Source organism: Camellia sinensis, chromosome 3 (genome assembly GCF_055761805.1).
Source record: "Camellia sinensis isolate YWXY chromosome 3, ASM5576180v1, whole genome shotgun sequence".
In the NCBI taxonomy this organism is placed as follows: Eukaryota; Viridiplantae; Streptophyta; class Magnoliopsida; order Ericales; family Theaceae; genus Camellia; species Camellia sinensis.
In genome coordinates this window covers 28,765,926-28,788,444 of record NC_138963.1, presented here as the reverse complement: position 1 = coordinate 28,788,444, position 22,519 = coordinate 28,765,926, and the positions used below count along the sequence as shown (strand labels likewise).

General features: G+C 36.7%; 1 protein-coding gene across 2 annotated transcripts; it reads left to right on the top strand.

Moving 5' to 3' along the window:
* Positions 1 to 615: 615 nt before the first annotated feature.
* Positions 616 to 18,758, top strand: LOC114275229 (phosphoadenosine phosphosulfate (PAPS) reductase family protein). 2 transcript variants are annotated; one of them, XM_082919415.1, is made up of 17 exons: positions 793 to 933; positions 966 to 1,101; positions 5,307 to 5,352; positions 5,449 to 5,618; positions 5,806 to 5,923; positions 6,044 to 6,126; positions 7,864 to 7,923; positions 8,127 to 8,384; positions 9,283 to 9,379; positions 9,723 to 9,773; positions 9,949 to 10,029; positions 10,471 to 10,542; positions 14,406 to 14,468; positions 16,598 to 16,750; positions 17,999 to 18,056; positions 18,145 to 18,197; positions 18,340 to 18,758. In XM_082919415.1, the coding sequence occupies exons 2-17, from the start codon at positions 1,001 to 1,003 to the stop codon at positions 18,415 to 18,417; spliced, it is 1,542 nt and encodes a 513-aa protein (XP_082775541.1). In that variant the 5' UTR covers positions 793 to 933; positions 966 to 1,000; the 3' UTR covers positions 18,418 to 18,758. The 2 variants fall into 2 exon arrangements, with proteins under 2 accessions (XP_028073030.2, XP_082775541.1); XM_028217229.2 differs by having other exon boundaries at positions 616 to 1,101.
* The last annotated feature ends 3,761 nt before the right edge of the window (positions 18,759 to 22,519 follow it).

Below are 22,519 nucleotides of genomic sequence, written 5' to 3'. Positions count from 1 at the left end.
ACAGATTCCCTCCTCATTTGTTATGCAAATTTGGCCTTCAGGGGGCGGGTTGTAATTTCTCAAACCTCAAGAAAAAATCTGTGTTTTCACCAAACTTTGAGGGGAGAGTTTGTAATTTGTCCTAATTTTAAAGAATTAGATATGCATGTACTATATATGCAAAATATTAAATTTAAGAAGACAGAACATTATTACAAAATGAGACTCATTAAACATTTTATTCATTCTCTATTTTGTTTTTTTGTATTCATGTGTTTTTGTGAAGTTGGTAAAAAGTTAATTTTTTGATTTTTTAAACTTATTTTGTTTTTTTATAAGTAAGTTATATGAGAGGTGATGTAATTCAAAATGAATAAAAAAAAGTTAGAACTTAATTTTTTCAAAAATGATTTAGACCTTTAAAAGAAGAGCTCTAATAGAGCACTAATTTGTCTTTTTCTTCCCTCTTTTTTGTCTTTTACTTCACTGTTTATTTTATTTATTTTTTATTAGTTGACAGCTCATTAGAGCTGTCCTTTTGCAGCTCTAATTAGAGCTCCGGAGCATGACCCTAATTTTTTACCGGCTTTCCAAAAACTCCAATCATAAATCAGAGAAAAAAAATACAAATAAAAAGAAAGAAAACACTTTTCAGTAGATAAAGAATCTGTGGCATCTAAAGAGCACAATTTTTTGGCATTTTATACATTAGATAGATTGATTCCAACGCGAATTTTCCCGGAAAGAAAAGAAAAGAAAAAAAAAAGGAAAAGGAAAATGAGAGGCAAAAAAAGAAAAATCTTCCTACATTTCCGAGCCGTCTCTCCTTGTGCTGGGGATTTCTTCAATTTTTAAACCCACCGAAAACTCAAACTATTCTTCACTTTCCGAACTCTCCCATTTTGCCTTTCCTTGCCTTGCCTTGCCTTGACTTCAATCTCTCTCTCTCTCTCTCTCTCTCTCTCTCTCTCTCTCTCTCTATATCTGGGCCTTGCGAAAAGGGTTCAATAGATAGATATAGATGGAGATCGATAAAGCAATCAGAGAAAGCGATGATCGAAGGCTGAAAACGAAGTACAACAACGCCATTTATGTCATTCAACGAGCTCTCGCTCTGTACTCGTGAGTTCAACACTTTTTTTTTTATTTATTTTATTTATTTTTAGTTTTTACAATTCACAAGTTTTCGCAGTATTGATTGTGTGAAATGCTGAATTGGGTTTTTAGTCATGTGGGTCTTAAGGGTTTTAGAAGTTATATTATTTGATGATTGTTTTTTTTCCTTTTCCTTTTATGTGTTTTTGAGCTTAAGTGAAAATCAATGCATTTCTCAGTTTTAAATTTTAGGTCTGTGAATCTTGCAGGGGTGAAGGGTTTGTTCGAGTTTTGGGTGTCTTTCTGTTGCATTTTTATCACGTTTGAAGATTTATCTCGAGGGTTTATTTTATTTCCTGGTTATTTTTTCAGAAATCAATGCACACATTTCCATAATTTGGCAGTTATATCATGTAAACATTCTGTCAAATATGTGAATCTTTTATCGGCCACGTGTACATTTTGATTAAGATTTCACTGTGAGGGGTTTTTATTGTTTATAATCAATGAACAAATTAATGATGAAGTAAAATTACTCTCTCAATCCATTTCCACATCGGCTTATGTTAGTTGGGAAGGATAGAGATCAATAGATTTTGGATGTAGGGAACAGTTACAAATACTCAACGCCCGACAAATTTCTAATCTTGGATGCCATTCCAATGAGGTTGTTAAAATTGCCTTATCTTGGAGTCAAATCAAATCTATTTTCCCTTGCTTCAGTGTCACAGATAATAGTTGCTTATTTGGGAATTGAGCCAAATACATGTCCTCTTGTGCTGCAAATGGTTGCAAATGCCAATAAAAGGTTAGCTTATTCTTGAGTCCTGATCTGCTTGGGGCATTACTTGTCGCAATGGTAAAAGCTCGGGTTGTCAAGTTTCAGAATGTGGGTTCAAGTCTAAGAGCAACTGCATTGCACATGTAATGCCAAAGATTAGGTTTGTTTCCAGTCTTACTCCTGTCGTCACCCTTGATAATGGAAACCAACACCGGGCAATGCCTTTTATTTTCCTGAACAAGTCTCATAATATTTGCAAAATAACCTTCTATTCATTTTTTTTTATATGACCAGCTTAGTACAATCCACAAAGGCACAAACCATCACTGTATCTATCAAAGTAAATTACCTGAATGGTTTTAGGTGAGGATTTTGGATTTGTGTATAACGATTATTTTATGTCTTTCGGCCCCTCACTCTTTTGTTACGGAAAGTAGGAAACTAAACTCATTGATCCCTGACCAGAAAAAAACCTCATTTGTTGGTATTTAGTACATAATTAGATGGTGTTGAATGCGGCCTGAAAGTGTGAAAAAGGTGGGTTGAGTTTAAGAGCTGCTGCTTCATGCAAATAAGGTCAGATTTTAGGTCCGTATTTTGTCTCTCCTCCCCACCTAGAATCTTCTTATTCTTTTTTTAATGATAACTGATTTTGTTTGATAATTAGGTATATCATTTAACGGTAGGTCATGCTATTTTAACATTGGTTTAATCCAATTAGTTTGGTGGGCTACGCTGGATGACTAGATTGGTTTAATCCAATTAGTTTTTGTGTTGTTGATGTGAACAATCATTATGATGAGGTTTCCTTTTAAATGATGTTCTTTGGGACCAGATATAAAAGTTTTAAGTTAATGATGCATATTACTTGGACATTTTTCTCTTTGAACTGATATTGTGCATCTATTTCCTAATTCATTTTTAGTTGGTTTTTTATTAGTAAATTGAACAGAGAGTAATTCACTAATACAAAATATTGTCTACTTGGAAAGAAAGAGGAAATAGAGAAATAATTTTGGGTAAATTACACTTTAACCCCCTGTGGTTTGCCCCAAAAACACGGAGCCTCCCTGTAATTTCATTTGTAACACTTAAACCCCTAAACTTAATACTAAACTGTAATTTTGGACGGACTTAACTGAAGTAATAAAAAGTCATAAATGCCCTTAGATATTTTCCACTCAGTCATTTTATTTGTATCACTTCGTATCTCTATCTCCATCTCTCTCTCTCTCTCTCTCTCTCTCTCTCTCTCCATGCTTACAGCTTCGCTACCACCCTCATCCCCATCTCACAACATCATCACCGGTGACGGCTGGTCAAACACAGCAAATTGAAGCTTCTAAAATCGACTTGGAGGATGGAGTACCAGTCGTGGTGATTGTTGATCCGTTTCTGGGCAGCGAGGAGGACTTCAGCTACGGCCAAGATCTGATCGGGACCTTCTAATAAGGGCTCGGTTTCTTGAGCTAAGATCGCGAAGTCTCGAGAGCCGTTGAAATCTTGGCCTTGCAAGAGTTTCTCGACGATTCCGAGTAATCGTTCTGCTTTAGCTCTCCTAGGATGACCTTCCATTTTTTGTCGATTTTGATTTGGATTTGGATTTGGGTGTGATTGGGAACTGAGAAAATGAGGGGAGGGAGGGTTTTCTGATGTGTTCACTGTGAAAATGGGGGTGAAAGTGGTGAACTATAACACACACACACACACAATTGTATGTCTAACAGCACAGAATACACTAATGACACACCACTGTGAGGCATTCACCTGCTGTACATGTGGGATAGTTATTTGGTGCTTCTCTGGCAAGTTCACGTGGAGAGAAAATCTTGAGAGAGAGACTCTTTGCAACATGAGCTACACATCGTAAGCTTAACCAGTCAAAAAACCAGACTGGACTAAGCTCAAACACAACCACCACCATGCGCGTTGAGACCACCAACACCAACGGCAAGTCTTTGCAACATGAACTTTCAGCACTCACCACTGGGTTTTTTTTTAACCCTCGTCCTCACTTTTTTTTTTTTTTCCCTTTTTATGAAAGTAGCCATGGCTGTCCTAGTTTAAGCAGCCACCTACATACAACACCTCAAACCAAAAAAATATGAAGTTGTGAGGTAAAAACTATTTCAAGTTCCAACTATTCTTTGCATTATAATTTGCAACTTTTATTTAACAATTCAAAAAAATAATTTGACAAATTTATTATTAGCTTTTGAAGATTTATTTGGAGATTTGCTTTTGAAGATTTTCTTTTGAAGGTGTGTGTATATATATTAGTTGTAGTGCTGCTGAATGGGAATGGTGTGGCAGTGCTGTGGGTATCGCCTTGGTTTGTTGGATGAAGCGAGTGATAAGGAAAGGAAAATGAGAAGGAGATGGAGGGTGGATGGTGGTGTGGAATTGCAGGCTAGTTTTGCTATGCGGTGAGGAAGAAATCCTGAGATAATCTGCGCAATTTCAGAGGCCTCAACGTGTTTGTTGCATATTTATATAATGAGGGGAGAGAGAAAGGGTGTTTTGGTCCAAAAGTGTAATGTTTTTGGTAGGAGAGAGTGCTGCTTACACTTTTATGCTCGTGAATCTCACGCTCTGGTTAAATAAACGGATCTGTCAAAAATTACAATTTGGTATTTAGTTTAGGGGTTTTAAGTGTTACAAATGAAACTACAGGAACGCTCCATGTTTTTGGGGCAAACCACAAGGGGTTAAAGTGTAATTTACCCAATAATTTTATATAGAATGTTATTCAGGGAAATATGATTTGAAATACTACTACTTCCGAAAATGTACTCTTCTTATTGCTTTGAAGTCATAAAATCATGGTGCATCTTACAGTTCCAATTTTCGGTCTGAAATAATTTGAGAATTGACATGTTGAAATTTTTTTGAAGCAAAATGAGGTTGTTGAGTTAACATGAGTAGCATCTCTAGAAATGGTAAAAATAAAAACTGTTGTGGCCTATGGGTGGATAGAGGTGGTACTTATTGAAGATAATACAAGGGAAAGTCATTGGAGATGGTTTTCCTTTCGCATCTCTGATCAATTAATGCTTTTGATATGGAGGAGTGACTAAATCCAAGTTGAAGGTGCCAAAATGACAAGGGGACTTGTTGAGTTGAGTTAAGTTTGCAATTTAATCCTAGTTTTGAGTTGAGTTGACCTAGCAATAGAATCATTGTTTTGTGTAATAATGTGCGCCATATTTGCTTTGGATCATGCTGTTAGCGTATCACATAAATGAAGAAGCGAAATGCACTTAATAGTTGTTCTATCTTTTTGTGATTGTTCTTCTGTGCATATTAGCATGTAACATCAATATGGAAACGATCAATTAATTCTTATATAATCTTGTAGTTGTGCAATGAGCCAATTGATAATAGTTTTTCTTGTTCTTATCCATCTGTGGTCATGTAAGTCTGTGGGTACTGAAATTGTTTGCCTGAACAGAATTGAAGAGGTTGCCTTTAGCTTCAATGGAGGAAAGGATTCAACTGTAAGCTCTCATATGTGCTTGTCATTGCTAACCTCTCAATATCTGTTTTTCATTGGTTTGACTTTGTCTTCAATTATTTTTCATTGGTGTTTCTAGGTTTTGCTACATCTGCTGCGAGCTGGTTATTTTTTGCATCAAGTGGAACAAAGTGATTCGAATGGGGATCTCACTGATTGTGATTTCACATTTCCAATACGAACCATATATTTTGAGAGCTCTTCTGCATTTCCGGAAATCAACTCGTTCACTTATGAAACAGCCTCTACGTAAGAAAAGTTATTTTCTTTTTCTTAACTTTCTTTTATTTTTTGGTTTTTTTTTTTAAATTTATATTTTTGTGAGTTTCTTCTTTAACCTTGTTTCATTATGTGATCATGAGAATGCTTTGTGTTCTAGATGTAATTCTATTTTGAAGCATTTGGTTGTTGATGAAAACTATTTCTCATTGAGCAGTTATGGCGTGCTACTGGATATCATTCGCCTAGATTTCAAGTCTGGTCTTGAGGCTCTCCTAAAGGCTAATCCTATCAGAGCTATTTTTCTTGGCGTTCGCATTGGCGATCCTACTGCGGTATATTAATGCATTTTCAAATCTCTTGGCTCACTAAATTGTTCAATATTTTCATAAAATACCTTTAGAGGCTTGAAAGTGAGAAGATGTTAGCATTTATATCTGATCATTTTCTTACAGGTAGGCCAAGAACAATTCTCCCCTAGTTCCTCTGGATGGCCGCCTTTCATGAGAGTGAATCCAATCTTAGATTGGTCATACAGGTCTCTTCATGTACTATAAGCTTTACATACACATATTGATGCGCAAAGATAGCTAAGTTTTTTATTTGTATTTTTCCCCGGAAAACAGTGATGACTGTTTGGTAGCAAAGTTATTCATTTAGTCATTTGTTACTTAGAAAGAATAGACAATAAAAAAGGAAATAAAAAAAAAGGTTATGGTTATAACTAATCGTCAAGTTTTGGTAAGTGCTGGTTTTAGAAAACCAAGACCAAAAATTTAATTGTTGTTTAGTGTGCCAATAAGTGCTGTACTTTAATAGAGAGGCTTTAAAGTTGGGAAAATTAATAACAAAGTCATGCTTTTAATACAATAAAAAAAACTGGTATGCAGGTAAAGGCCAGCATTGCCATCAAGGGTGAATTTGGATTTTGTTTTTATGTGATCCCTGCAAATATGCAACAGTACAATTTCTTTTTCTTTATTTTTTCCCTCTTGGAGATAAAAAAATGGATAATACTAAAAAGGAAAAATAATGTTTATGTAAGGCCAAGAATCTGGAAACCTGTGACTCGTATACATTGTAGCTCAACTCAGGAAAAAGAAAAAAGCTTGTTTACTGTCTTTCACTTTTCAAAGAAATATTGGGCGTGTCACTGCCAGATGTTCAGCTTTTGGTGGCTGTTATGGAATTATACATAGGGCTTCTTGTATCCTTGGCCAACTTGGATAACTTATTCTACAATTCAAGATGTATAATTTGCAGTCACTTTATCTCCTTCTATTAGCAGTTCCACTGGATTCTTGTCTTTTTCTTGTTGGTTTTCCTCTATTGCTTGAGGATTTTTTTTGCCTGAGTAATCATGTTGGGGTTCTTTCAAGTAGTGAGTAAAGTTACTCTTAGCTTTCAATTCTCCTGATATTTGGGTACTCCTTGGGTTTTGCCTTTTATTCGATGTTTCCAAACTGGACCGGCCAGTACGCCTGGTTGGCCAGTCTAGGTTCTAGTCCGGATACACTTTGAACTCATTCTCATTTGAAAACTGCCATCTAAAAAAAAAATTAAACTTAAACTGGTGAAATCCATGGTTGAACTGGCTGACTGGACGAACTGACACCTGTTGAAGAGAAACGGCCCAACTTGACAGTTTTCCAACATGCCTGTCCAGGTGTTGAAAAAATCTGCCACAAGGGATCGAACACAGCACCTCTTGCTTGAAAGACCTGCTTCGTTCCACTAGACCATCATGACTCGTTAACAATGTGTAGTGGATATATATTATGTATTGTATTCAATGCAATTTATCTCAAAAACTAGTATAATTAACATTTTTGCAAACAACATCAATATAATTTTTTTCATGAATGTATCTTAACATTTATTTATTTAAAGTATAATTTTTTATATATTTATTAAGTAATTATGACATCACAGTTCAATTATGTTGACCTGATGGTTGAACTAGTGACCCGTGACCTGGTTACTTTTCCGGTTTGGCCAATGGTCTGGGTTTCCGAACATTGCTTTTATTGGCACATAATAAGAATTTAATGAATTGGAACAGCTGCTAATTTGCTACTATAATTGCATTGGGCTGTGCAAGCAGCGACAGGCACTGCAGTGTTGTTTGGGACCTTTATTTAGTTTTTAGTGATTAGTTGTTTCATCTATATATGCATAAATGCACTGCTTGTAGAGTTTGAAGATGCTATTTGTTCCACTTTGTTTTTACTTTTGGTAAATATGGTGGACTAACTTCCTCGTGTTAATTTGACAGAGATGTATGGGCATTTCTTTTGACTTGCAAGGTTCGATATTGCAGTCTGTACGATCAAGGGTAATTATTCTTTTCGATGGCTTGGAAAATTCTTCTACATGATTGTTCAATTTTTGTTGATGTACGATATGCTTTTTAGTTGTGCTTGTTTGATCTGTGGTGTAAATATGTATTTCACATATTTCTTTTTGAAGTCAAACTGGTTTCTGCTTGTTAGTTCATATTAAAATTTTGGTTTTGTAATTTTTTTGTTGTGTTCACAGTTATACTTCAATTGGGAGCATACATGATACAGTTCCAAATGCCTTATTGTGCATAAAAAATTCTGACAGCAGCAAAGAAAAATTTAGAGCTGCGTATATGCTTCCAGATGGAAGACTAGAAAGAGCAGGGAGAGCAAAGAAATATTCGACTCCAGTTTGTGGACGTTTTCTTGCTGTTGGCAATGGCTTGAAAAGTGTGGACATGAATGAAAATGGCATCCTCACAGCCTCGGTCATTGCTGTGGGAGATGAGCTTCTGTAAGTTCCTCGTTATTGCATAATTTATTTGGAATAGTCTCTACACTAGTTTACCTATCTTGAGTCACTTGTTGTGTAGTCCATAATACCATTTTTTATGTGCTCTTTTCACTTGTAGGGAATGTGATTCTGTATGTCTCTTGTTTGTTCAATTGTTTTAACAGAAACAGTCTTCACGTTGCTTTACCTTTTATAAGCCGCTTCTTCTGTTGTAATGAATAGCATTGGAATTCTATCATTAAACTTCAAGCTTTGTTTGGATACTCACTGATTCCATCATTGGACTTCAAGCTTCAAAAAAACTATTTCACTCCTATGATTCTTGTCAATTGTCTTTTGTTCTTTGTTGATCTCTATGTGGTTTTGGGCACTTTCTTAATAACATTTGTATTGCATTTTTTGAGTTTTCTGAAAGAACGTATATTTAACAATGAGTTCATATTTATGAGCTAATGTTCCACTGATTTAATGTTCCTTGCTAATCCCGGTGTTTCCATTTTAGGTTTCTGTTCAAATCAATGTGTATTAGCCGTCAAACTTATCTGTTTGGGTTTTGATGCTTTTCTTTTTGCAGTAGAATTTATGCTGTTCACCTATTTGACAATGACATAGATGTGGATATGGGTTTCTGACGTATATAGAAATGTTTCACATGTGAGTTGGACATAGATATATACGAAGTTCGAGACATTATCAGATGGTTTTCAAATTTCAGCACATTCGGGCCTTACAATAGCCTTTGTTTTTCAGAGTACATTAATTTCTTTGGGAGAGATAGTTGTTCAAACTTCAATGAATTGCATCATTCATTGTGATTAATATGTTTATATATGTATATATATTCTGCATTAATTTTTGTTGTAGTATCTTATATTTTCCTATCGGTTCCATAGCTCAGGTTTGGCACCATTGAGGACCAACTGGGACCTTCCTTGTGTAGAAAGCTTTGTTCTATAGGTTGGGCAGTATCACAAATTGCTGTGGTCCGAAATGATGTAAGTTATTATGAAATAATGTTTGTCTACGTAAGAGCACTTACTAGTATGTCTCATTCTCTCCTCCTCCTCCTCCTCCTCTCTCAAGTAAATCAGGATCTCATCAGATATTGTGTCATCATAGAGTTTTGGATGCTTTTGTGCATGAAAAGCATGAGGAAATATGTAAATAATTGATGAATTACCTTAGAGGCATGGTTGCCTTGCTTCCCCCCCAAATCCTGCTTAATCATAACACACATTTTATTTTCTTAAAAGATGCACCCTGAGTAACTCTTAAATTTTCATTTACTGACTTCTCATTTTTGAATTCCATTCCTAATGAAATTCTTTCCAAATCCAGATAGATTCTGTAGCTGATGAAGTTGAACGGCAGAAGTCTGCAAATGATCTGGTAAACTTATCGGTTTGCTTTAGAGCTCTTTCATCTTTATTGGAAAAATGAAAAGCAAAAGAGAAAAATGAATAAACACTTTTGCTGATATTCTTTGTCATCAAAATAAATTATTGGAATTTGGGTGTCTATTGTCTGATTCTTTTGTGGATCTAACTTGAGCTGGTCATTGCAGGTTTTCATATATGGAGGGGTTGGCCCATTGCATTCAGATGTTACTGTTTCAGGCGTTGCAAAGGCATTTGGGGTTCGTATGGTACGTCTTGTGTGTGTGGGGGCGTGTGTGCGTATATAGAAGAAACCATTACTTGTGAAGATCAGTCTGGACTCTGGAATTTAGCTGCATTTGAAACTTCTAGCGAATACTCGTTATCATACAATGAAGAGTTTCATGCTCTGCTATTTGGGTAGGGATTTGGAAAGGTAAAAGATTGGTGAAATGTGAAAGGGAAAGGGAAAGGGAAAATATAGGTGAAATGTGAATGAAATATAGTTACATTCAATCTACCTTTTCCCTTTCTCTTTTCAAATCTCTACCCAAATCCATGATCCAAGCACAATTAGATTTAGAACTGCCTAACTCTTCCATTGCTACACTGACTAGTAATAAGTGATTCAAAGGGATAAAATTTGCATGTTTAAGTTTGCAGATTTGTAGCACTAACTATACTTCTGTACCTTTGATTTTCTAATTCAGGCTCCTGACGAAGAATTTGAAGAATATCTTAGGCATCTTATCAGTGACAAATGCACCGGGGATCGGAATGAGGTAGAATATTAAATTTTGTTGTTTTTGATACTTCATATATCTCACATGGGTTTTGAATAAGTAATCGTCTAATAATTTATCCCAAAAATAAAATAAAAAATAGTAATCATTTAATAATAAACAAGGAATATCTGTTTTTCTGGTAAATAGGATGAATTTAACTCTTAATTCATGGGACGCTCTTATATATATATATATATATATTATAATTTTATGTATGTCGACTGAGCATTGTTAGCAGACCACTCCTGGTTGTTTAATCGTTTGATAACTAAGGTTAATTTTTTTAAAAACTGTGAGTTAGATTCAGTAGACTTCGATCTATCATATATGTAAAAATTTATGTATTATTGATTGATGTTTATTGATATATTACAATGATTCATGATTCCTATATATAGAAGAGGGTGAGTGTGTAGTAGGTAAGGAGTAGGTGAAGTGGAGGTGGTAGTGGTGTAGTGGGTTAGGTTTAGTGGAGTAGGTGAGGTGGTAGTGGTGTAGTGGGTTAGGTTTAGTGGAGTAGGTGAGGTGGTAGTGGTGTAGTGGGTTAGGTTTAGTGGAGTAGGTTTAAGTGGGTGAAGTAGGTGATAGGTTTTAACAGCCCCCCGCAAACTCAAGGGGGATAGGAACTAACCAACTTGAGTTTGGAGAGAGTTACAAAACAAGAAAATACATAAAAATAAAAGAGGATAGGTAACACTGTATGGTCGTGTCAGACCATTGGTGAAGACACTGGATGGTGGTGTTATAACGTTGTAGAGGACACGGTATGGGGGTGTCATAACGTTGTAGAGGACACTGTATGGGGGTGTCATAACGTTGTAGAGGACACTGTATGGTGGTGTCATACCAATGTAGAAGACAGTTTATGGGGTCATGTTGGACCGTTGTAGCAGACAATGTTGTGACAGTTGTTGTGACAGTTTACAGAGTCTTGCTGGACCCTTGTAGAAACTAACCGGAATCAATGTCGGAACAGTTTACAGAGTCTTGTCGGACCCATGAAGGAGCTAACCGGAATCAATGTCGGGACAGTTTACAGAGTCTTGTCGGACCCCTAAAAAGTTGCACCCTCAAAAGGTGTGCCCAATCTTTCAAAAGGCGTGCCATCAAAAGGCGTGCCCAATCCATAAAAAGACGTGCCATCAAAATGCGTGCCCAATCCATAAAAAGACGTGCCATCAAAAGTTGCGCCCTCAAAAGGCGCACCCACTTCATCAAAAGTCGTGCCCGACAGAAAGCGTCGAGCCATCAAAAGGTGAGCCGGAGACGCGGCGAGGCACGTGAGCGACAGAGTGGCGTGTCGGCCGCGTCGTCAGTGTCGATATAAACCAATGCGGAGGCTGTGCTTGAGGCAGAAGCGAAGACAAAAAAACCTGGGAAAAAACTTCTGAAAAACTCTTTATTTTCTGAGAGAGATATTCGTTTTTCTGAGAGATTGCCTCTAAGAGCTGCAAATCTTGAAACACTCCCCTTCCAAACATTATTAGTCTGAAATTGCTATTTCGCTGAAACACTCAGCAACCCAAAAAACATGGCCTCTTCTTCCCGTTCAGCTACCCAGAATATGGCCTCTTCATCCCGTGGTCTACTCACTCTCTTTCCCGACCTCAACGAGTCAACAAGAGAGATAACTGGTGCGGAGGCCCGTGAACCTCAACCAAACACCTCTGGTTTTGCTCCGTTGAACTTTCCGATGCGGTCGGTGGAGCAAAGAATGGCAGTGCAGTCGGATGTGGAGGCCAATCAGTATACATTGAAGTCATGTGTGGAAACCATGACTGCGGTTACAAATTTGTCGAACCGGCTGCAGAGTAGGACAAATGAGGTGCAGCAGTTAAACGCCCAACTGGCTCTGCTCCAACGCATGTATAAGGATGCGCGAGCAGAGTTAAGTGTGCTAAAGGCGGAAAATAAGGAGCTGAAGCGGAAGGCCACCGTGATGTTCCGATTTGGAGGTCCACCGTATGCTGTAGTGGAGGAGCAGGGAGGAGGCAACTTGCTTGGTGGTCTAGGAAGCACGGAGGCAACACCGGCAAGGACCACCCAGGACGGAGGCAAGAAGAAAAGACCGGCGGCTGAGTAGAGAAGAAAAATCCCACTGTGGGTGTGGTAGTTTTGTTTTTGTTTGTGTGGGTTTTTTTTTTTTTTTTTTGATGTAAAAGTGTGATCGGGGTTGATCCCCTGATATGAATAAAATGACAAGGTTGTGGAATGTTGTTGGTGTTATTTTGTGGTGTTGTTTTGTTTAATAAGAAAAATAAAATAAAAGAAAATAATGGATAAAGAAAAATAGAGAAAAATATTTGTGGATGGGTGATAAGAAAAACAGCAGTGTGATTTTTTTTTTTTTTTTTTTGGTGGAATATAAAATAAATAATAATAAGAGAATGGAAAACGGGTGATGCTTACTAACAAGGGATAGGGAAAATATATTATAATAAAATATATATATATATATATATATATATTAAAATAAAAGAAAAGGGTGAAAGAACGTGGATGAAATAAATTAAGAGAAAGGAGAGATATGATTAAAGTGGGTTTGAAAGTGGGAAAAGATGAGAGAGAGGGAGATAGAGTGGGTGCATGATGATGATGTTGGGTCCATGGAGAGAGAGAGAGAGGGATGTCCAAGAAGCTTGTGCTTTTGATAGTTACACATTACCCAAGCTGTATGTGAAGATGCATGTTACTGTCTTACACTTCTGCAGGCTTGGTATTCTTTGTGGGGCACTTGCAACACGTGACATTGAAAATTGTATTCGAAAATGATGACATCTCCAACATGAAACGTCTTGGAAGCAGCCCAGGCCTTGTAATCAATATTCCCAATGATGGTTCAACCAGCGGAGTCCCCAACCTTGTACACTGCTGCCATTGAAACCTTCAAGCCAGCAAACATGGCTACCAACAACAGAGCCACAGCTCTACACCCCACACCCAAATCCATGGCTAAGAGAGAGAGAGCAAATCGGGAAAAAAAAACAGCAGTGACGAGCAGAAAAGCAGCGCCAGAAACGCCAACGACGACGACGAGTAAGAGTACAACCACGGATATGTGAGAGGCGAGGTGAACGGCGATAGAGGCTAGACGATGATGCGGGTGCCGCCGCTGACATAGCGGAGGAGGGGTGTAAGAAAATGTTGAAGAAGTCAAGGTATGTGTAGAAAATAAGCGGAATAGGTTGAGGTCCGGCGGGCGGCCAAGGCGAGGTTGCCGCCCGCCGGTGAAGCGAGAAATACTAAGGTCTTAACCTTGCTCTGATACCATGTAAAAATTTATGTATTATTGATTGATGTTTATTGATATATTACAATGATTCATGATTCCTATATATAGAAGAGGGTGAGTGTGTAGTAGGTAAGGAGTAGGTGAAGTGGAGGTGGTAGTGGTGTAGTGGGTTAGGTTTAGTGGAGTAGGTGAGGTGGTAGTGGTGTAGTGGGTTAGGTTTAGTGGAGTAGGTGAGGTGGTAGTGGTGTAGTGGGTTAGGTTTAGTGGAGTAGGTTTAAGTGGGTGAAGTAGGTGATAGGTTTTAACAATATATAATATATATGTATATATATTTCTTCTGTCTTAAGGTGAAAAACCAAACCAAGTATTCTCTTTGGAGAGAATGGGACAGCTAGATCTACTTTCAATTTTATTGAAATAAGATGGGCATACATTAGTTGGAAGGAAAATAATACTTTAGATACACAAGTAACTGCTGAAACATTGCCTTCAATAGGGAAACCTACTTAACTTTCCCATATCCCTATATTTCCTAATATGCTATGGTTTTGAGTTATGCAGATGGCTCTCTTTCTCTTTCTTTCTGTATATATATATATATATGTTTTTCTAATTTGTCTCATTTCAGATGGCTCAGTTGCCCGAGGGTATCACTGAATTACTGCATCATGAAAAACTACCTGTGCCTTTGGTATGTTTTTTAGATCTGGCATGCGGTGATTATGCTTTTTGATTGCTAGGGTCTGCTATATGTTATTGCATCATTATTAATAAGCATCGATCAAATAGTAAATCATAATAAATCTCATGCTAAGAATTCTTTGGAACTACTTGATGAATTTAGCTCTATGCAAAAGGGCTCCATAAGCTTGATTATGAAGCTGTGGTGTACTTTTTCTCGAATTTTGTTATTGATTTAATCAATTTTGCTGTAAGTTTCAATTAGGCATTTCCTTAGGAGAAGCATTTGATTTGTTATAATGTTAAATATAGTAAAACAGGAAAATGGATTCTTAGGTGATGGTTCTGGTTATCAGCTATTGATGTGCATGCTACTCTTTATGAAGGAAGAAAGATTATCCTCTTCCTTTCAGTTTATTTAAGAAGCTTTATCAAGTAGTTCATTGCTATGAAGATTGTGAATTCAAATGTTAGGTTACCAATTAGGAGATTTAAAATCAGTTTCTTAATGCTGTTTTCATCTAAAATATAATATATCCTGCTGGGAAACCAGTTCGTTCTTATTTTTATTTTTAATTTTTGATGTTTGAAGTAGGAAACATCAAAAGGGAAAAAAATGAAGTACAAATTAAATTTCGAGTTGTGATATGTTAAGAGTATGGCTGTGTACCGATATTAGGCAATGCAAAAGTTACAACAATTTATAATCCATATTCATGAAGGGGCCCAATCTTTTGCTTTTGCTTGTCAATTTTTGAATGTAGTCTCTATTCATGGAACATACGGTATAATTTAGAGGGCTGAAAGCCCCTACCTTTTTCCTTTGGACCCCCACCTCTTCTATATTTTTTTTATTACAATTTAACCCTAACATCAATTTCCATTTTTGACCCATCTCTATCCTTCTAATCCTAACCCCAACCCCATCTCCATGTCCACCTCCATTCCACTCTGGCCGACAGCCTCATCTGGCAGCCATCCCAGTGCCTCCTCACCGGCAACCACCCTCTTACCACCTCTCCCCACCCTCTCCACACTTCTCGTTGGCGGCCACCGTTTCCACCTCCCACCGCCGCCACCAACCCCTCTTTCTCTATTCCCCTTCAACTCCTAAACCTTATCTACAACCCTTAGCCACAACCTCCTTTCCCACCTTCAACTACCATTGCCGCTGTCGTCAACCTCTTTTGATTCCAACCTAGATCTCTCTCTCGCAATCTCTGACCCAGATGCGCCACCCCACACCACTTCACAGCCTTCGCGAACCCTGATGCGCTCTTCTTTGCCCTTGTCGTCGATGGCTTTGAGTATGGAACTGGCAATGTTGGACGGGGTCAATGTAGGGTTGTGAATCCACCGATTCAACTATGTTCTCTTCCCATCTACATCTTTAGAAGTAGAAGAAGAACGAGGATAAAGAGAAGAGGTGGCTGTGGTGGCGGGAGAGGAGCTGGGGTTGGTGGCGGTGCGTTGCGACGGAGGGTGTAGCCAAAGTTGGTGGGGATGGGATTAGGGTTAGGGTTTGAGTTTGAATTTGGGGTTAGAGATATAGTTTGTATTAAGGCGGGGGTTCAAAGAGAAAATGGAGGGGTTTCATTTTGTTGGATGGGGGTTCAAAGAAGTGGGGGGGCCAAAGTAAAATGGTGGGGGCAAATAGCAGCCCTCATAATTTAAGACGTCAAATATGGAATGCCTTAAAACTCACATTAGCATTTCATCACAGAAATATGGATTTCAACATATTACTTATAAAAAAGCAAAACGAAAAAAAAGGCTTTCAATATATGAAAGCAAGAAGAATGTTTGCATAGCTAGGAGCAAGACTAAAGTGAGTGAAATTTAGTTAAAAATGAAGGAGAATAGATCCTATTGGCTGAAAGCTATCTTTGACATGTATATTACCAATGCTGTCCTCAACTGTGTCCTAAATATTTGTTACTAACAGTAACTGCCTGCCCTTCCTGTCTCTACTTTACTGTATAAATCTTATAATTTTAGACTGTTATGCTGCATTTTGCTGATTAGTCCTGTTGTACCTCTCTAGATTGTGATTCCATTGTTATTGGTCTATGTTTTTATTTATTTTCCCTGACAAAATCCTTTGAATTACTGACGTCAAATGGGTGTTTCTTGTTGTAGATCAAGTGTCTAAATGTAATCATCCTTACTGCAACGAATGTTACCGAGCTGGACGGGCAGTGGGATTGTCTGATTGAATTAACAAGTTCTAGTGGCCTTCTAGCATTGGCGGAACCATTTGTATCTAAGCGCTTGAGAACCACTCAGTCAGATGTACGTGCCAAGTTTACTATTCTGTACTTTGTTATTTTTTTTTTCAGTTTCCATGATTTTGTTATTGTATGGTAGTCTCTGCTAGAAAAGAAGATTTTTTGTTTTTCCTTTGTGTTTGCCACTTGATTTCTGCCCATCCTTGAATTTCCCTTCATTATACGCACAATAATTTTCCCTTTTCTTGTTATGTGTTGTTTGGGTTTTACACAACTGGCAGGAAAATGAAATATAAATAACAAAAGGATAAATTTCCCTCCATTTCACTGTCGGTTAGTCTGTACAAAAACTGAACATAGAAATGCAAAAGGGGGCAAAAGATGGTTCAATCAAGAGCCTGGTTATAAATAAGGAAAGATAATAGAGCATTATTTAATAAAACAAATAGCAAGAGCAATATTTTTGCTCAATTTAGAAATTGAGGAAAAATAGAAGAAAGCTGAAGGAGGACATAGGTTGAGATTGTACAAAAGGAGGTGATTGTCTTAGACTAATTGAGGACATGGCTTTTAATAGGAACTAACCGGAGAAAACAGTTCAACCCCAAGTAATTGGGATGGAGGCCTGTTAAGTTGAGTCAATTTGAGATTGAAAAATAAATTGTGTTGCTTGTTGTCATGAAAAGGATAATAATATTGAGAAGATTTTTATGTGGTTTTTGTTAGGAGTGAGGCTTTGACATTGCTTTAATAGCCCTCCTCAAGAATTTTTTCCTCACCAGCTCAAAGAATTTTGTGGATGAATTCTAAGTCCGATTTAATATTTATATTTCACTTATTTTATTTTATGTTATTTTTGATTTTTTGGTGGCATGTTTCCCCTTATGCTCTAGTTTATACATGCATGGGTACTCTCACACTTAGGTCCATGAGAGTACTTAACTCAATATTTGGGAATTGCAAGCTAGCAGGAAGTGTTGACATTGTTGAACTGTTAGATCATTATTCTTTGAGCCAACTTGGCTGGTAATCATTGTCTTCTTGTGCCGTTCAAATTCATTTCAACAGTTTTTCTGGTATATCCATCTACTTCTTCCTTGGTACTCTGTGAATCGGGGTAGGTAGAACTTATCAATGAGGAAACAGGTAAACATTGCATTCGTATGGGAATGGAGTGGTCAATATTGCATATGTTGAAAGTTTTGGTGAAATTGTTGCTAGGCTTGGTTTGTGTGAGTAATGCTTAATCAAATAGTTGTGCAATAGCTTTTGTTTGTGGTGTCATTGATTCTTTGTGTTCTACCTAATACAGGTAGAAACTGCTCAACCTCTATCAAAACTGTGTCTTGAATTCCCAGATCTTTACATAGGTGAGCGTCTTTAGTTTTAACTGTGATTGGGAACTAATATAACCATTTCTTTCTCTTCTAATTGTGTTATTTTCTTTGAAACATCAAGGTTGCTATCGTGAATCCAGAACTGGTCCCCTTGTTATTAGTTTTGAAGGCAAGGTACGGGGATAATTGCACGATGATGTCAATTAGTTCAAAATATATTTAATCCTTAACAATAAGTTATTTATCAAAAAAAAAAAAAAAATCCTTAACAATAAGTTATTTCGAATGACAAAGACCTTCCCATGATTGGCTGCAGGATCAATCAAGAGTAGAAGCAGCTGCGGAAGCACTTTGCAAGAAGTTTCATCCTGGGGCTTTCTATGAAATCAATTGACTCGAGGGGGGTGAAACTGCTCGTCTTTGAACCATAGCCTGCTTGGGCATTGACTGAGCTTTGTCATAGCTGCGTCAGGCAGCCTTTCTATCGGGGGATTCAGATGGTTGGTGGGTGGGTGGCATTGGAATTACAGCGGGGGGAAAGGTTTATTTTATTTTATTTTAAAATCATTAAGAAAATTATTAAAAATTTTAAAATAGAACAATTTCGGAACTTGTAAAGACCTTGATTTAATTTTTCGGAAGGTAATTGTTAAGCATTGTTGTCAGGCTAGTAACAAGCGCACAAGACAATGTATAAGTTGTTGGGCAAAGGAAAGAAATGTTGTTGCTGATCCATTGAAACTTTCAGTGCCTTTTTCGCATTCGGTTAATCTGAAAAAACTATATATAAAAATTAAAAAAAAACTCAAGTCTTGGTGATGCGATAGATATTATAGTTTCTTGTTTTTATATATCTATCTGATTGTAAGGATGAGAATTGAGTCACAAACCTCATCTTTTAAGGGTTGTTTGGGGTATTCTAAATAAGTGTATTTTTTATCTTTTTAGATTAAAAAGTTGAGGAAAAAAATATAGATGTTTGGGTTAATTTTTTAACTTTTTATAGAAAAATGTGTATTAAAAAATTGTATAAAGAAGTGTGTAGGAGAAAGTTGGAGAGATGTGAGCCATAGCCGTACAATCTTCACAAGTGGAATGGTAGTAATAAATTATTGGTTACTTTTCAGGCATTGCACTGGACAGTTTTGTTTGGCCTGTGGGGGTCATCACGAGTCCCATTTTGATAATCTGAATCGTTCAATGTGTAGAACTTGTCGAGCACTATATATTTATAAAAAATCACGTTGATCGGATATCGATAGCTATCTGATCAGATTTGTTTTTTTTCAATCGTTAATTATAACACCATTCATTTGTTGTACATAACTGATTTGATCATGCAGTTATCGATATCCGATCAATGTGATTTTTTACAGACATATAGTAGTCGACGAGTTCTACACATTGAACGGTTCAGATTATCAAAATGGGACCCGTGATGGCCCCTACGGGCGGAACATCAACCATCTAAAATTACACCCAATCATTTCATTTTTGTCAACAAACGCAGCTTACACCCAATCATTTCATTTTTGTCAACAAACGCAGCACCAGCTGCACAAAACTCAAACCAAAGTTGTACTTTTGTTTAGAAAATTGATTATAAATTTTTTTTTGGTAAATATTGATAATTTTTTAACTTTTTGACTTTTTATCTTTTTTAAGTTATGCTAAACCAGCCCTTAATGTGTGAAGTCAGCCAAACAACTTAAAAGACAACCAAACATAGGAATGGCAACGGGGCGGGGCCGGGGATCACACTCCCCGTCCCCCGATCCCCGATGGTGAAAATCTCCCCGTCCCCGGCCCCGATCCCCGACGGGGACCCTATCACCGTCCCCGCCCTCACCCCCTAACGGGGATCGGGTTTCCCCGACCCCGCAAATTCCCCGACCAAAAAAAAAAGTCAATTTCATCTCCTCATCATCAACATCAACAAAAAAATTCAAGAGTTCAGAAAATTTTAAATAAAAAATTATATGTACATATATTACGTTTAAAATCAGAACAAAATTTAAAACTAAAAAATTTCATCCCAACTGTTGCTCATCATCATCATCATAGATCTGTAGAACATTTAAAATCAGAACAAAAAAAATTATATTTCAACATTAAAAAATCTGTTTCATCAACAATCTTCCTCAACATCAACATTAACAACAACCATTGTGTATATATATATATATATATATTACGTTGATTGGAGAGGAGAGCCATTGGAGAGGAGAGGAGAGCCGAGCAACTCAGATCTGACGGTGGTGTGATCATCGCGGAGAGCCAAGCCATGACGATGGTGCGATCATCGCGGTGCTTAGATCTGGGGTAGAGTTGCTGCTCAAATCTGGGGAGGCAAAACTCTTCAAACCAGTAGCGGTGAGGGATGGAGGGAGGATCGGCGCCGTCAAACTAGGGAGGATCGGCGCGAGGGAGGGAGGGAGGATTGGGAGAGAGAGGAGGCGAAACCCTAGATAGAGAGAGAGAGAGAGAGTGGCTGCCATACTCACATACAACACACGCATATGTTATATATAAGCAGGGGCAAAGTAGTAAATTCACATTGGGGCAATCGGGCCGAGGATCGGGGCCGGGGTCGGGCTGGGTCTGGGACTGAAACATGTATCCCCGTCCCCGGCCCGATTATCACCGGGGATTTAATTTTTAATACCATCCCCGGCCCGTCGGGGGTATTTTTCGAGGAATAACCGCTCAATTCGGGGTCGGGGGATCGGGTCACCGTCGGGCCGGGTTCCGATTGCCATCTCTAACCAAACAAAATGAAATTGACCCATGGTCTAGGAAGTGACGCCCAACAAATATGACTTACTAACAAGTAAAAATAAATGTTAAACAAGCAACACTAAAATAAAACATTTTTATACACTCTTACAAATGAAAACCCAACAATTAGAAGGGCAATTTTAGTTAAAGGACATACTTGTAGGTCCTAATAAGTCGATTTTATTCTCTAATAAGTCATGTGAGAGTTAATGACATTTTTCATCAAATATTATTAAAAAAGTCACTAATTATTAATTTTTAACGACAATTTAAAAATTGTCACAAAAATGTCACTAACTAGTATAAGTTTTAGTGCATGCCAAGAAAAAAAAAAGTATAAGTTTTAGTGACAATTTAAAAAAATCGTCACAAATTAACCTTCAACGACAGTTTAAAAAATTCGTCATAGAAAAATATCACTAATTGTAGATTTTAGCGATAATTTATAAAAAATGTGATAAAAAAGAAGTCATTGATTGTCAAATTTTAACGACATATGTAAAAAAAAGTTACAAAAAATTATTTTTAACGACAATTTTATTAAAACTTATTTTCAATAAGACTTGATGGAAATTAAGTCTAACTATTAGGACTTATTAATAGTTTACCTTTTTTTATTCATGATTAATTATCCCGATGGGTAGAGCTGACATTTTTTTTTTTTAATCCTATTAAATTGGTGTTAAAAAAAAGAGAGAGTTAAACACCATGTGACAAGAGTTATCCAATACAATAGGACTGAGTTATCCAATACAATAGGACTGAATTATTATTATTGTTTTTTTAGATAGAATAGGACTGAATTATTGGAGTGACGATTTCATGTCACCATTAAAATGTGTAGCAACAAGTTAACATTATTGTAGACCATAAAAGTCATCCTTCCCTGCAACCTTCCAAATCCATATCCCATTTGCTAATGATAAAGCAAAAATAGATTTAAAAGAAGGTTAAAAAACACAAACCAATCACAAAATTAAGTACAATCTTTTGATAGGAGATATATCTCATATTTATAATTAAAAAAATTCACAAAACCAAAACCATAATACACAGTTGGTTTTAGTTCCTCAATTAACAAAAGCAAACGGTTTGTTTCAGTATTAAATTTTTGCTCAATCCCGATTGAATTGAACTACTTACACTCCTAATTGTATCTCTAAAATTTTAGAAAGAATTATACTGTGAATTTATTGAGAAATATCACTTAATTGCGTCATATGCTGACATTCTACTTACCTAATACAAACAAAATAAAAAAAGAAATGGAGGACAACTTTGCATATTATTATAATTTTTAATTCCTCCATTGATTGAAATATGCATGCACCAAAGCTGTATTTGCATACCCAAAATTGCCCTCCAAAAAAAAAAAAAAAAAAATCTTTTAATCCAGATTTTTGTCAAGAATTAATTTGTGCGGTAAAAATTAAATGGGTGAAGTATGAGTCCATATATAAAATGAATTTGAATCATAAATTGTTATTTCTAAATAAAATTTTAAATATAAATTTTGAATTTGTAATCCCTTTGAAAGAAAATTGAACAAGTAGGTCCACACTTCAAAACCCTTAAAATGACCTAAAACAAAACAAAAAAAAAAAAAACAATAGTAAAACCCACTAGCCTGTTCATACTTGTCGTATTTATCATGGAATCCAGTAATAAATTAGTTGGTGTTGATTGTGGATTGTAGCAATGGTCATTAATTTTTGGGA